Source organism: Chiloscyllium punctatum, chromosome 44 (genome assembly GCF_047496795.1).
Source record: "Chiloscyllium punctatum isolate Juve2018m chromosome 44, sChiPun1.3, whole genome shotgun sequence".
NCBI classification, from domain to species: domain Eukaryota; kingdom Metazoa; phylum Chordata; class Chondrichthyes; order Orectolobiformes; family Hemiscylliidae; genus Chiloscyllium; species Chiloscyllium punctatum.
In genome coordinates, this window is record NC_092782.1 from 53,378,999 (window position 1) to 53,394,702 (window position 15,704).

Consider the following 15,704-nt stretch of genomic DNA (forward strand, 5'->3'; position numbering starts at 1 on the left):
AAAGATATAAAAGAGACCTAAAGGGTAACTTTTTCACATAGAGGGTAGTGTGTGGGGGTGTGGAATGGGCTGCCAGAAGAAGTGGTGGAGGCTGGTACAAATTACTACATTTTAAAAGGCAACTGGATGGGTATATGAATAGGAAGGGTTTGGAGGGATATGTGCTGGGTACTGGCAGGTGGGGCTGGATTGGGTTGGGATATCTGGTTGGCATGGACGAGTTGGACCAAAGGGTCTGTTTCTGTGCTGTACATCTCTATGATTTGCCTTATTGCCAAGCAAACACCTACCCTTGCTCTGAAATTTGTGTAATTAGTTTCTTTTCCATCCCTGCTTCGACTCTGAGCTCATCTTGTTCAAGATTCCACCTACTGATACCTGAGACCCTTCTCTCATTAATGAATCTCCCAACTTTGCTTGGTTCATGTTGACATTGTAAGTGGTTTCCTTTACATTAATCTGTTCTCTGATCAACACCTTCTGCTCCATTTTCTGAACAAGCTATTATTGTATTCCTAAACTTCTGTTCAGTTCTGGAAATCATACTGATGTCTCTCATTTGTTTCCATCGTTCTTGTATTTGCACATATATGAACCTCATAATGAGGTTTCTGCCATACCGTTACACTAAAATCACTTTAGGAAGTTACAAGTGACATCTTGTGAGATTGTGGTAATTTAATATCTTTTAAGGGCTGTACCAGCTTGTTACATCGAGTTTCAGTTTGGTCCAGATAGATTGTCATTGTAGGGTTCATTAAGATTTGTGGAGGTACTACAAACAAAATAATAAGCATTGTACTGGGAACTGATGCTTGAAGCCAGTGTAACATTAAACTACACAGATTAAAACCCTTAATTTCACTTTACAGTTTATGCAAAGCAAATGGATGTCTATTGGACCATCAGTTGAAGGTGCTCCAATTTACCTGTGTAAAGCTAATGGTGGGTTATGGTTATTAAAAAAAAAATTACTCGTTGGATGTGGGAGTTGCTGGCTGGGCCAGTGTTTATTGCCAGTCCTTAGTTGCCCTTGAGAAGGTGGTGGTGTGCTGCCTTGAATCGCTATAGTCATATGCTATACATTGGTCGACCATACAATGCTGTTAAAAAGGTGTGTCATTAGGCTAGAAAGGAGGAGAGAAAGTTAACAGGTCACACTTGATATCAAGAACTTTGCATTTATAATAGCCCCTTTTAATGTGGTAAAAACTCATTTTGGAATATTAACAAATCAATTTTGACACTAAGCTGCAAAGGGAATATTTAGATGAGCAAATGCTTGGTCCAAGAGGTAAGCTGTTTTTCTTCTTTTTTTAAAAAAAAACAGGCAGCTAAAGAGCCAGAGAGACTTAGCATCGTGGAAATAGAATCATAGACTTCAAGGGAGAATTCAAAATCTTCAGTTTTGGTCACTGAAGACTTGATCACTAAACTCATGCATCCATAGTTTAAACATGAGGCCTAAATTTGAAAAGACTGTGATCTCAGAGGGTTGTATAGCTCAAAAAAGGTTGTAGGGATTGAGTGTAGTGATTGGAACTAGGATGAGGTGGATCTCATTGGCTCAGGTTAATAATCAAGGATCTCAGTCAATCTCAAGCTGACAGATATAGACAAGAGTTACTGTTTGATCATGCACCATTGCCTTTTGATGTGAAGGACACTGCCTACTTCGGTGTTTCTTCTTCATGGTAGTGGAAATTGAATAAAGATTTGTATACCTTGTGTCTTTCACTGTCTTACACCTGCACACACAACATGGGTGCTGGGGCAAAATAGGCACTGCGGCAGTTAGGCAGTAGTGTGAAGGTAAAAAAAAACAGAAGTGTCAGAAATTGTGCTAAAAGAGAAAAAAAACCCAGGAGTTTGGGAACCGCAGGGGATGGGATGCTTTATTTTCCCCCTGCACCTCTTTACCCTCCCCCTTCACTTTTGATTCGCAAGCATTGCTGTTATCAGGCTTTGCTTATTAATGTTTGACCAGCCACAAATGCTTTCTTGGTGGTGCAAAATATAGAGTAAAGTTTTAACATTTGGGTATCCTTTTACTGTGACACTACATGTTCACGCAGAGCCACACGTGATGTGGGGAGAACAGAAGCACTACTGATGTGCAGTGGTAAGTGTGGAGGATGTATTTAAAAAACTAGATATTCAGAAGGTCTCCTTGATTTTAAAAAAAAAAGGAAAGAAAAGAATCAACAGGAGATTCGGAAAGTTTCCACCGTCTAAGACCTGGCTTTGAGCTGGCTGGTCAGAGCCCATGTACTGTGCACATGTAAAATCAAGGGTGACTTGGTAATGAGATACTGGCCTCTGCAATTATTTTAGTGGTGATGAGAGAAAACAGTGCCTACCTGAATAAAATTTGCTTGCAACAGTTGTCTTTGAGTTTGGGTATGCATTTCTGGCACCATGCCTTTTATTTGGGAAGCTTGACTTGTTCGATCCTGCCATCAAAGACTTGGGCCCACTGTGAAAAGAATATGATACTTTTTCCAGGCAAATGACATTGTTTTTCATCTGCTCCAATGACTAATCTTTCTGACTGCTTGTGGACCTGCAACATTTATAAGGAGCTTAATTTTCCTTGAACCATCAGATCATAAAGCCTTTCAAGAGTTAATGGATTTAGTTAACGAACATTATGACCCAAACCACTTCCAATTCTGAGACGCTGTTGGTTTTATTCAAATGTTTGAGAACCAGAGGAATCCTTATTGGGATTTTTGACAAGATTAAAATGACAGAGGCATGTGATTTTGGGTTAACCTTTAATGAGATGTTGAGACCATTTGGTACATGCAGTTAAAAATGTAACCTTGCAAAAGCCCCACTGGATCCGAAAGGCACTATAACCTGCTTTGTTATTAGAAAATGCGGCAGGTGGACCATGGGGGCTGCGGGGCAGCCCAGGGGAACTGGACACCCTCACCTGTCCGACTGAGCTTGGGGGAAACACTGCTTGAGTGCAAGCACTTACAGAACTTCACACAGGGCATATTCTGAGCAGAGGGACTCTTAAGTCAGCCCGCAGCAAAACTCCACAACAAAACCAAGCCTTGGCCAAATGGCTGAAATATTCTTCAGGATCTGAGCTGGCAAGTCCTGTAGTTGCTGCTGGTACGTGGGCTCAGCAGCAAAAGAATCTTACGAGGCCTGATTTGAGCAGGCGAACTCCTCGGTCAGTACCCAAGAGTGTGTACATCCTGGAAAGTTCACCTATACATGGGTTGCAATATTTAAATTGCTTAGCAACATCTAAATTGGAACCAGTTAAAATAAATATTCAGTTAAATGGTCACCTAGTTCTCATGGAGGTCGATACTGGTGTTGCTGTATCAATGGTTGCAGAATCAGTCATTAACAAGAGTTACTCTGGATCCTAAACCCTCAAGTTTGTGCAAGACCTTGGTTAGACTGGGGACCTGTACTGGGGAACTGTGAAAAATTAACGGTATAATTTCTGTTCCGGTATCCTATAAATAGCAGTTCCCACTAATTGTAATAAGAGGTACAAGCCCAAGTCTATTGGAATTGATTGAGAAAGCTTCACCTTGATTGAGGCAGCCACTTTCTAATTGATGAAACAGTGAAATCCTAATTAAATATCCAGAGGCTTTTCAGAAAGGGCTAGGGACTATCAAAAAGGTCAAGGCCACTTTAAGTGTTGACCAGGGAGCAATTCTGTAGTTTTGCAAGGACCACCAAGTACCATTTGCCTTATGGGCACAAGTAGAGGTGGAAATCAGAAGGCTGTGTCGAAGCTTTCCTCAGACCTTCAGTGGGTAAGGAAGGACTCCCTACTGGAGTCTACTCAACCTTCCCTGGTTCTTTCCCTGAGATCATTCAATTACCTGGATAGAATTCTTACAAGCAGTCCATTAAAGGTTTGGCACATTTATTTAAACATTTACTGTAGTATCACAGTTACAGAGTAACCAGACACCACTCCCTAGACTAAGTAGAGGTTTTGAAACGTCAGTGGAGTAGTGGTACTAGCACTTAAAGTCATAGAGATGTATAGCATGGAAACAGACCCTTCGGTCCAACCTGTCCACGCCGACCAGATATCCCAACTCAATCTAGTCCCACCTGCCAGTACCTGACCCATATCCCTCCAAACCCTTCCTATGCAAATACCCATCCAAATGTCTTTTAAATGTTGCAATTATACCAGCCTCCTCCACTTCCTCTGGCAGTTCATTCCATACACGTACCACCCTGTGTGAAAAAGTTGCCCCTTAGGTCTCTTTTTTATATCTTTCCCCTCTCACCCTAAACCTATGCCCTCTAGTTCTGGACTCCCCGATCCCAGGGAAAAGACTTTTTGTCTATTTATCATATCCATTCCCCTCATAATTTTGTAAACCTCTATCAGGTCACCCCAGGGAAAACAGCCCCAGCCTGTTCAGCCTCTCCCTACAGCTCAAATCCTCCAACCCTGGCAACATCCTTGTAAATCTTTTCTGAACCCTTTCAAGTTTCACAACAGCTTTCCAATAGGAAGGAGACCAGAATTGCAAGCAATATTCCAGCAGTGGCCTAATCAATGTCCTGTACCTCCCAACTCCTGTACTCTATTCTCTGACCAATAAAGAAAAGCATACCAAACACCACCTTCACTACCCTATCTACCTGCGATTCCACTTTCAAGGAGCTATGAACCTGCACTCCAAGGTCTCTCTGTTCAGCAACACTCCCTAGGACCTTACCATTAAGTGTATAAGTCCTGCTAAGATTTGCTTTCCCAAAATGCAGCACCTTGCATTTATCTGAATTCAACTCCCTCTGCCACTTCTCAGCCCATTGGCTCATCTGATCAAGATCCTGTTGTAATCTAAGTTAACCTTCTTTGCTGTCCACTACACCTCCACTAACCACCCTTGTGCTCTCTCAGACTACTCCAAAAATGGCACTCTCAATCTTTAGGAGAAAGTGAGGACTGTAGATGCTGGAGACCAGAGTTGGAAAGTGTGGTGCTGGAAAAGTGCAGCAGGCCTGGCAGCATCAGAGGAGCCGGAGAATCGAAGTTTCGGGCATAAGCCCTTCTTCAGGTATGAAGAAGGGCTTATACCCGAAACATTGATTCTCCTGCTCCTTGGATGCTGCCTGGCCTGCTGTGCTTTTCCAGCACCACACTCTCAATCTTTAGTATTTATACAATTTTTGCCCACTTCAAACTCATGCTGATGAATATGATATCCTCCCCATATTCCTGCTGTGCTTGTGATGAGCTAGTTAGTCTTTTGGTCACATTCCTAGAATAGCGATGACGAAACTGCCCTTGTACTGACTTTGGTGATGACATTAAGTGTTGATATCCTCTAAAGCTTGGTCACATACTCATTATCTCATGTCCTAATTTAAACCTGATTACTGACTGCCTTTTAATGTCTTAAACCCATTCCTCATTGTTTTCCACCTCACATGCTTGGTCAGTAAACTCTTTGTTCAAACCCCTATTGCTTTTCCTTGTAGGTACTTGAAGTGATCTGTCAAAGGCTTTTGTTCCTCCTTAATGACTAATTGTTAAGTTTCTTACCTGCTGAAGTTTGTTCTTGTACAGAGCTGGACTTCCTGTTTTTTCCAGCAAAGTTATCTTTCTTAATACTTTTTTCCTTTTTTGCTTTATTTGTAACATTCTTCAGGTTCTTTCATTTTATGCTTTCCCTTTATGTCCTTCCTCAACTGGTGAGTGAAGGAATCATCAGACCAATGCAGTTTGTGGAACACACAGCACCAGTTGTACCGAACATGAAATCTGACTGCTCAGTTCACCTTTGTGGGGGTTTTGCACAAACTGTAAACCACTTCCTGCAGCTGGATAAATACCCAACCCCTCTCATGGATGACTTGGACACAAGGGGGGAGTGGGTGCAGTGTCCTTCGTGCAGCTGGACATGAACTGTGATTAGTTGAATCCTAAAGGTATGCCACAATTAATACCCATGAGGTTTGTGCCAATATACAAGACTGCTATTTGGGGTATCACTTTTCTAGTGTACAATGAAGAACATTTTACTAGGGTTACCCCAGGTTGCCATTTATTTGGATGATGTGCTCATTACGGCAAAGACCAATAAAGTGCACTTGGAGAATTTGGACATAGAAACGTTTAAGCACTATCAGGTGAGTGTACATCTTGGGGGGAAAAAATTTGTGTTCTAGGCATTCCAAGTTACCTACTTGGGCTACAGAGTTGACAAAACCGGGTTACACCTTAGGAAGGTAAAGTGAGAGCGATCAAAGGTGTCCCAGCTCCCACCTCTGTCCTGAAGCTTGGGTCTTCCCTTGAGGTGGTGAATTATTATGGGGGATTCATAACCTGGCCTTCACCTTGGCACCCTTACACTTGATGGAAAAAAAGGCTCAGATTTGGAAATGGTCACGTAGCCAAGAAATAGCCTTTAGGAAAATGAAAAGGTAGTTACTGTCATCTCATGATCTGGAACCAGAGGTAGTGCTGGCATATGATGCCTCCCCATATGGTATCGAAGTAGTAGTGTTGGCTCATCAGTGACCCAACAGAGGAATGGCTGATAGCGTGTATTTCCCAGACTTTGGCTGATGTTGAATGCAAATATGTCTATATGGAGAAGGAAGGTTTGGCAGCCATCTTTGGTGTGAGAAAGTTCTACCAGTACCTTTCGTCCAAGTAGATTTGTTAAACTAATGGACCACAAGCCCCTCCTACGCCTGCTTAAAGAGCATAATGCTGTGCCACCCAAAGCTTCTGGTTGAATTCAGCAGTGCACCCTTACGCTCAGTTTGTATAATGACAAATTGGAACACCATCCAGGAGGCTAAGTCACAAATGTGGATGCCTTGATTCACCTAGCACTGGCAGATACTCCACCAATGGTGCTTCCCCTAGAAGAGTTCATTCCGGTTTTAAACTGGACACCCATCCAGTCACCACTGGCAATATTCGACGGTGTGGATACAAAGATCCTGTCCTGGCAAAACTAAAACAGCTGATTGTAATGGGGACAGCAAAAGGGCCATTAGCATTGGAACCTTTCTGGAGTCGGAGACCAGATTCCAGCAGAGGATGGCGTGTTACTATGGGGAACAAAAGTGATTGTCCTGAGTAAAGATTGCTGCCAGATACTGGCTGAACTCCACCAGAGTCATCCAGTGGTTCCAAAATGTAGATGTTGGTCAGAAGTTATCTGGTGGCTAGGATTGGATGCCAACATAGCTGCATTGGTTGGGCAGCTCCCCAAATTCCTGGGAATGGCCAGGTGAATCCTGGGTCTGGTTTCATGTCGAGTATGCTTGTTCTTTCATGGGATCAATGTTCCTGATCATTATGGATGCCCATTCAAAGTGGTTGGGTGTGCATAAAGTTCATTTGGCATACTCCTGGATGATTGAAAAGCTGTGAGCATCATTTGCGATACACTGACTCCTGGATGTCATGATTTGGAGGTGCCGATGTTGGACTTGTGCCCTCTGGTCCTCATCTTCACCATCTTTGAATAAATTTAGCAATTTATTTTGAATGCAATTATTACCAGTTGATGATGTTTGCTAAGTGTACTGAAGACAATACAGCAAAACATATTTACATATTTGACTTTGGTATACTTATGAACATTAATTTCTTTCACTTGAATATTTTCAAAATTTTACACACTCTCCATCTCTATGCATCAGCCATGTATTTCAATTCCAAAATATTTTGTCCATTCAACAACTCCAATTCTAATAAAATATTAATATTTTCCTTGCATTACAAGAATGTACCGAATCTTTGTAATATTAGTTGTGTTGAAAAAAATACCGTGTATAGCCATCGTGCACCTGCTCAGAGCATCAACTTTTAAAACCAACTAACACTGGAAACATTGGAACGAAAACAGTATATGTGGAGACATGCAAGATAAATTTAGCACTTCAGGTCAGAGCCTGAAATGCCCGAAATGTTGATTCTCCTGCTCCTCAGATGCTGCCTGACCTGCTGTGCTTTTCCAGCGCCACACTGGTCTCTGATCTCCAGCATCTGCAGTCCTCACTTTCTCCTCATTAGGAAGAACAATTCTGGCAGCACAGTGGAGAAGGATCTATCATAAATTGTCTGCAATATGTTCATCACTCTTTCAATGCCCTGCCAATTCATTCTAAGTCTAATCCAGTTTTTATTTCTCACTATATTCTTAATATATTTTGGGACAGTTGACAATAATAGTATCATTGCACATGGTACCAAAAACTGCTTTTGAAATATGGAGTGGAATAGGAGACTGGGAATCCAAATAGATGGAAAGGCTTGTAACAAGTGTGCAGTTACTGAATGAGAAAGGTTAAGCTCAATTATGACAGAATCATAGGCCAGAAAGAATGCAAATAGTTCTCAATAGGTTAGAACTGGCTGGTATGAGCAGTAAATAAATTGCAAAACTTCGGTGAGCCTTTCAATCTGGGAAGAATCAACAGGCTCTGTCTCCACATATGAAAATGGGCATTCTCACAAAAATGGCTTTCTCATGGTATAGATTAAGTTCACAGCAGCAGCATAGACAATGGTTGTAGGTCTGAGATGGGGCTCTTGAGTTGCTTTTGTGATGGGTGCTGATAAGGCAAATAAAAAGTTATGGAAAATGTTTGCATTTGTTATTTGAGAAATGGAATTTTATAACCTGTCACAAGAAAACTTGATGGTCCATTAATTATTGAGAAATATAGAACATCTAGCATTACAGCACAGTTAAGGCCCTTTGGCCCTCGATGTTGCGCTGACCTGTGAGAACAATTTGAAGACCATCTAAGCTACCATATTCGATTTTCATCCATATGTTTATCCAGTGCCCATTTAAATGCTCTGAAAGTTGGTGAGTCTACGACAGTTGCAGGCAGGGCGTTCCACACCCCTACAACTGAGTAAAAAAATGACTTTTGACATCTGTCCTATTATCTATCACCCCTCAATTTAAAGCCATGTCCTCTCATGCTAGCCATCACAATCTGAGGAAAAAGGCTTTCACTGTCCACCTTATCTAACCCTCCAATTATCTTATGTCTCAATTAAGTCACCTCTCCACCTTCTTCTTTCTAACAAAACCAGCCTCAAGACCCTCAGCCTTTCCTCATAAGACCTTCCCTCCATACCAGTCAACATCCTGATAAATCTCCTCTGAACCCTCTCCAAAGCTTCCACATCTTTCTTATAATGCAGTGACCAGTACTATACGCAATACTCCAAGTGCAGCTGCACCAGCTGCAACATGACCTCATGGCTCTACCAATAAACGCTAACATAACTTATGCCTTAACAGCCCTATCAACCTGGGTGGTAACTTTCAGGGATCTATCTACATGGACACCGAGATCTCTCTGCTCATCTACAATACCAAGAGCCTTACCATTAGCCCAGTACTTTGTTTTTCTGTCGCTCCTTCCAAAGTGAATCATCTCATTCTTTTCCATATTGAACTCCATTTGCCACCTCTCAGCCCAGCTCTGCACCTTATCTATGTCCCTCTGTAACTTGCAACATCCTTCAGCACTATCCAACTCCACCAACCTTAGTGTTATCTGCAAATTTACTAACCCATCCTTCTACGCCCTTACCTTATTTTATAAAAATGACAAACAGCACTGGCCCCAAAACACATCCTTGCAGTACACCACTAGTAACTGAACTCCAGGATGGACATTTCCCATCAACCACCACCCTCTGTCGTCTTTCAGCTAGTCGACTTTTGATCCAAATCACCCTCAATCCCATGTCTCCGTATTTTGTGCAGTAGCCTACCATGGGGAACCTTATCAAATGTCTTACTGAAATCCATATACAGCACATAAACCACTTTACCCTCATGCACCTGTTTGGTCACCACCTCAAAGAACTCAATAAGGTTTGTGAGGAATGACCCACCTTTCACAAAACTGTTGACTATCCATAATCAACTTGTTTCTTTCTAGATGATTGTAAATCCTATCTCTTGTAACCTTTTCCAACACTTTATCCACAACCAGAGTAAGGCTCACTGGTCTTTAATTACCAGGGTTGTCTCTACTCCCCTTTTTGAACAAGGGGACAACATTTGCTATCCTCCAGTCTTGTGGCACTATTCCTATAGACAATGACAACATAAAGATCAAAGTCAAAGGCTCTCCAAAATCCTCTCTGGCTTCCCAGAAAATCATAGGATTTATCCTATCCAGCCCAGGGGACCTACCTACTTTCACACTTTCCAGAATTGCTAACGTATTGTGAACCTCAATCCTGCCTAGTCTAGTAGCCTGTACCTCCGTATTCTCCTCATCAACATTGTCTTTTTCCAGAGTGAATACTGATGAAAAATATACAATTAGCACTTCTCCTATCTTCTCAGACTCCAAGCACAACTTCCCACCTTTGTCCTTGATTGGCTCTAATCTTGCTCTAGTCATTCTTTTATTCCCGACATACCTATATAAAGCTTTAGGGGTTTCCTAGCTGCCAACAACTTCTCATGTCCCCTTCTGGCTCTCAGCATATTTGGAATGGTGTTATTAATTTGCTGTCTTTTTCCAAAAAATATTTGTATATGTACTTTACAAATTTGCATTTAAGTCCTTCAGATGGATAAAATTTGGTTGAAAATATGTTACATGGGAAAAGTAGTAGAAATGTGCCATTGTGCTTTTGAACAAGTTGCTAGCTGTCTGATGGAACTCTAAAAGCTTTATCTCATGGTGAACCAGGATGCTATATTTTAAGACATGGATTGTATGCATCCCTTATGAAATTGCAATATGGAATACATTGTTTCCAACTTCCTTTTAAACTGTCTAAATAATAACTTTCAAAAGGGAACTTTGCCTTGACTTCCGGAAATACTTCTGGGGCTATGGGGTTACAGCAAGAGAGTGGACTGATTTGGAAAAAATCTGAGAGTAGTCATGAGGCATGATGTATCATTTAATGTTTTCCTCGTGTGCTCTACATTTCTACGGAATCCCCTTGAAATTATACCATGATATTGAACTTCAGTAATATGATTAAAATTCATGGGTCACTAGTGCACTCTCACCCACCTGGATTGAAACTTTGAATTGTCCCATATGGGCAGATATTTTGTACAGATATTCATTGTTACTACCACTTTGCAGGACATCACTGAAATAAAGTGAGTTTTGTAGCATGGGAATGCTTAATCAACACTGACAAACAAGTGTAAGTCACCAAAGATATTAAAAGATGGGATGTAATTGAAAATGAATTTGAATATGTATTATATCATGTCAAATGGGAAAGGTTGCATCAAGCAAATTTGTTTATTTATAGTGTACATAGTCTCTGTTGGTTTGATAAAGTGTTGAAGTCGTGGTACTGCTGAGATGTTAGATGTGTAGTATTGCACATCCATCATGGTTATATAAGTGACAAAACGTCATCTGTTACAACTGTGGCTTTGTAGGATGAATAGGGAACATTACCAATTCACTTGCAATCAGATTGCACTACTGTATTTAATTCAGTGTTACTGCTGGTGTATAAATATGACAGTTTTTAACCTTATCAAACTCCCACACCACTTAAATTTACTATGTAACAGATCTGAAATATTTGCTAAAAACATAGTACCTCATACCATAAAGTTGACACATATAACACATTTTCTATTTTCGATCACTTATGTCAGTGAATGTACTAAACAGGAAATGTATAATATCTGTGTGGAATAGTCATACTCCACGGACAAACAACTTGTGACTCTTTGACCCACTACCATCCTCTTCTGTTTTTCCTCCTCCTTTTTCCCCCTTCGCCACCATAATCAGCTCATAGTTTTTTTAAAAAGTGTATTGAGCTATCTTCCAGAACGAGAGATGTACCATAAGCTGCAGTTTGCTCTGTGTGTGATGATTATGCTGCTTCTCTTAGATTATATTCAGCTTTAGGGGTGGAATTTTACAGGAGGCTGGTCTGGTTAGACGTGCTTTTCGTTGAGACCGTACCTCATCCAAACGTTGTGTTGTGTGCGGAGTTCAATGGAAGTGGTTCCCTGCTGTGTTCATCTTTACTGAGCTGACAACGCAAATCAAAATGTTGGTGCCAGTCTGCTCAGTCTGGTATTTTGATTCTAGTTTCAAAATCATATCTTTCATTGAGAGATTTGATAAACACTTTTGGTGAAAATTGGCCCAGTTTAGTGTTCTGTACAGTGTGTTGCTGTGTTAGACCTTGCAAGCATTGCTGAAGAATATTCTGAAGTGTTTTGGAGATGAGACCTGTTGGAATTCGAAGAGGAAGGCTGACACCTGCTGCCCTGGCAACTAGCCATGATGCAGATTTTGCAGATTGTGAAGGAACTGGTGTCACCTTCAAAAAGAAATGTTGAAAGTAAAGGTATGATGAATACATTCCATAAACAGTAAACACATGATTATGTTCTCTGTTTTTGTGTTGAGCAGTATTCAGCCTGTGTGATCGGTCACATTTGTTGTCTTGTTGCATTTAGTTATGATGCTTCGTTACTTATTGTTTAGGAATGCAGTTGATGAGGTTTGTTCTATTGATTATTTTTTAAAAAACCTAAAGAAAACCACACGATGTAGGCAAGGAATGTTCTGTGCTGGCACATGGGAGAAATTGTTAAGGGTGAGGACCAGTTTAGCCTAACGAATGAGTGTGTCAGTGGAAGGGTACTGGTGGGGATGTCAGAAGAGGAAGAAACAGAGGGCTTGGAGGCCCTGGTCATGGCGGATGGAGGTGTAGAGGGATTGGATGTCCACAGTGAAGATGAGGCGTTGGGGGCCAGGGAAACGGAAGTCTTGGAGGGTGCGGATGGTGTCTCGAACATATGTGAGGAGTTTTGGGCTAGGGGGATAGGACAGTATCAAGGTAGGTGGAGATGGGTTTGGTGGGGCAGGAGCAGGCTGAGACAATGGGTTGTCCAGGGTGGTCAGGCTTGTGGATCTTGGGGAGGAGGTAGAATTGGGCAGTGCGGGATTCCCGAACCATGAGGTTGGAAGCTGTGGGCGGGAGATCTCCTGAGGTGATGAGGCTGTATATGGTCTGGGAGATGGTCTCATGATGAGAGGTGAGTCTCTTGTTTAGAAATGGATATTTGTCCTCTAAGGTTACATTGTTTTATTTGCTGAAATGAGCAAATGTGTCAAAATTATTGTTATTTTCAAGTTTTCCTTCTAAAAGACAGCAGGAAGACGAGCCAACCTAATATCTGGTAATGTGCATGTCAGGGAGGTCGAAGAATTGAAGGGGGATAAATAATTTTCAGTTCTGTAATTATTTGGCATATGCAAACTTGTTTGTTTTAAGGTATTTTTTAGTTTTTTTTCCCTATTTTTGTACCTCTGCATCAACAATCTGGAAATTTCTTACCTCGATGCATATTACTGTAGAGTGTACTGGTAGGAGGCATTGAAGAGTAGGGTGTAAACCATTATAGAATTATATAGTATAAAAGAGACCCTTTGGCCTGTCAGTTTTATGTTGATCTATTTGTACTAACCCTACTTTCCATCATTTAACCCATGGCTTTGAATGTTATGACACTTCCAATGGTCATTCACATACTTTTTAAAGGTTGTGAGGTTTCTCGCCATTACTACCCTCTCAATAGTGCCTTCCAGATTCCCACAACCTCTTGTTGAAAATGTTTTTTCCTCAAATTCATTCTAAACCTCTTGTCCTTCACTTTAAAATTGTACCCTTTGATATTGACCCTTCAACTGAGAGGAACAGCTTCCTATCCATCCTCTCCATGAACCTCGATCTTCCACATTAGAAACATAGCTATCATGTCATTTTTAGTGTCTGGGGTAGGGATAGGTGGGTGGCAACCTCGGCTATTTCCACAAGAAGCTTAAGGAGAGCCTTGAAGCTGCTCATTTCTGGGAGAATCATTCAAATGGTGCGTCAAAGGAAATGGTGCATCTGTGTTTGAATTCCTTTGTCTGGAGGAGAGTTCCTAATGTTTATTGGTTATGTTAAAAGGACACTGATTGCGAACTCAACATGTCAGTTTATTGTGGCACAGGATTGAGATCAAATCTTTCCCTTGAAGCCAAACAACACACACAAATTGTGGAATTAAAACGATTGCATGGAATCCAAGCAATTTGCATAACTTTCAGTTGCAAAAGAAATTTCTTTGTTTGAAAAAGCAGTTTAGTTCAGCCAGGATGCTGATGCTGACGTTCATCTTTAGCTTTATTGACTCCACTTCAGTTTAGTGAATTTAAAACAGTTACTAAAATGTAAGATCAATCGTGCTTATTTCAAACAACAGATCATTTAAGAAAAGCCTTTAATTTGTTCTAAAAGCATTTATGAAAGTATTTTAATTTGTAACAATTGTGAGAAATGAAAGAAATGTGCACTCAGAAACTTAATTATTAATTGTGGGCTTGCATCTGTTATTGTTGAATATACCCTTGTGCATATAAAGTAAATATTTTAAAATATAATTTTTTTTATGGAGAAAACTTTTTATTTTAGTTATCAAAATTGGTTCTCAGCAATTAAACATTTCAAAATTTGAGTATTTGTTGTCTTTATTCACATATGTATTACGCAGGTGAGAATGATTCATCCTCCTGGATCGTGAGGAGCTATTGAATTTAGTTTGGTGATGGGAACAATTTTACCTTCATAATATTGAAAGTCAGTGTTTGGTTTTTGTGAGCGAATTCTTTTCGCTTCATATTTCAAAATTGTGTTGTTTGGGCTTTCCAAGATTTTGATTGAATGAAAATTAAATGAGTGGTGGTAAATTTGGAGTTGGGATGGTGCTAGACTTGAACAGGCATTTGTATATATTTTCATACACATTCTCAAGGGCAGCAGATGTATCGGGTATGAGCAGCCAGGGAAATTGTTAAGTTCTGAGTTTTGTGAAACGAGAGGTTCAGCTGAGTAATGGGGTGCTGGAGGCAAGGGTAATGGGTTAACAAGGTGGAAAAGCATTTATTGTGTAGAGCCACTTAACAAGATGAGGTAGCATTCATTATGTGAAGCCACTTATTCATTGTGTAATAGCAGGTGGCTTAATCTATATTATTGATGCTCGCTGATTGTAATGGTCACCCATCTAATACGTATGTTGCCTTATCTGGATGCTCCTCCCTGTAAAATGACTATATAGTTCATTGAGAAATTGCTGTTCCAGAGAAGACTGTGAACTCGTCCCTGTGCACTGTGGGAGATCATTCTCTGTCCCTCCAGGGCCCAGCATAAAGATGAAGGAGGCAAAACTATACTGTCTCTGAGCATTTGGCTTCGGTGGGGGGGGGGGGGGGAGCGGGGGGGGGGGGGTGAGGAGGGAGGGGAGAGAGAATGGGATGACACTTTATAAGACTTGCACATTATAAGACTGACCTTTATGTTGTCTAGGTCTTGCACCATGCAGGGTTGGACTGCCTATATTATCTGAGAGTTGCAAATGAAGCTCCTCAGATAATTATTATTCAATCATGACTGAGCATCCTCACATTTGCCCATATGATGGAGGGAAAGTAATTTGGGAAAGGGCTGTTTCAGCCTAGAACATTGTGTTGAGAAGCAATTGGAGCCATGTCCTGAAGATGAGGTTGGCCTCCAACAATCCTCTTGCTTTATGCAAAGTATCACTTCAACCAAAGGAGATTATTTTCCACTTAATTCCCATTACTTCCAATTTTACAAGTACTCTTTGATGCCAAGCCCTGCCAAGAGTAATAACTCATCTGCCTTGGAATTAAAC

At 40.9% G+C, this 15,704-nt stretch overlaps 1 protein-coding gene across 8 annotated transcripts in view; it reads left to right on the plus strand.

Annotated features, from left to right (window-relative positions):
• Positions 1 to 15,704, plus strand: part of usp6nl (USP6 N-terminal like) — a 235,239-nt gene that overhangs the window by 46,506 nt on the left and 173,029 nt on the right. The window contains exon 1 of one of the 8 annotated variants that reach the window (XM_072562951.1): positions 12,265 to 12,346. The exons of the other annotated variants lie outside the window; for them this stretch is intronic. Within the exon in view, the coding sequence (XP_072419052.1) occupies positions 12,280 to 12,346 (67 nt within the window). The 5' untranslated portion in view covers positions 12,265 to 12,279. Of the gene's footprint in view, positions 1 to 12,264; positions 12,347 to 15,704 lie in introns of those variants that run through there. 8 annotated transcript variants of the gene reach the window in all.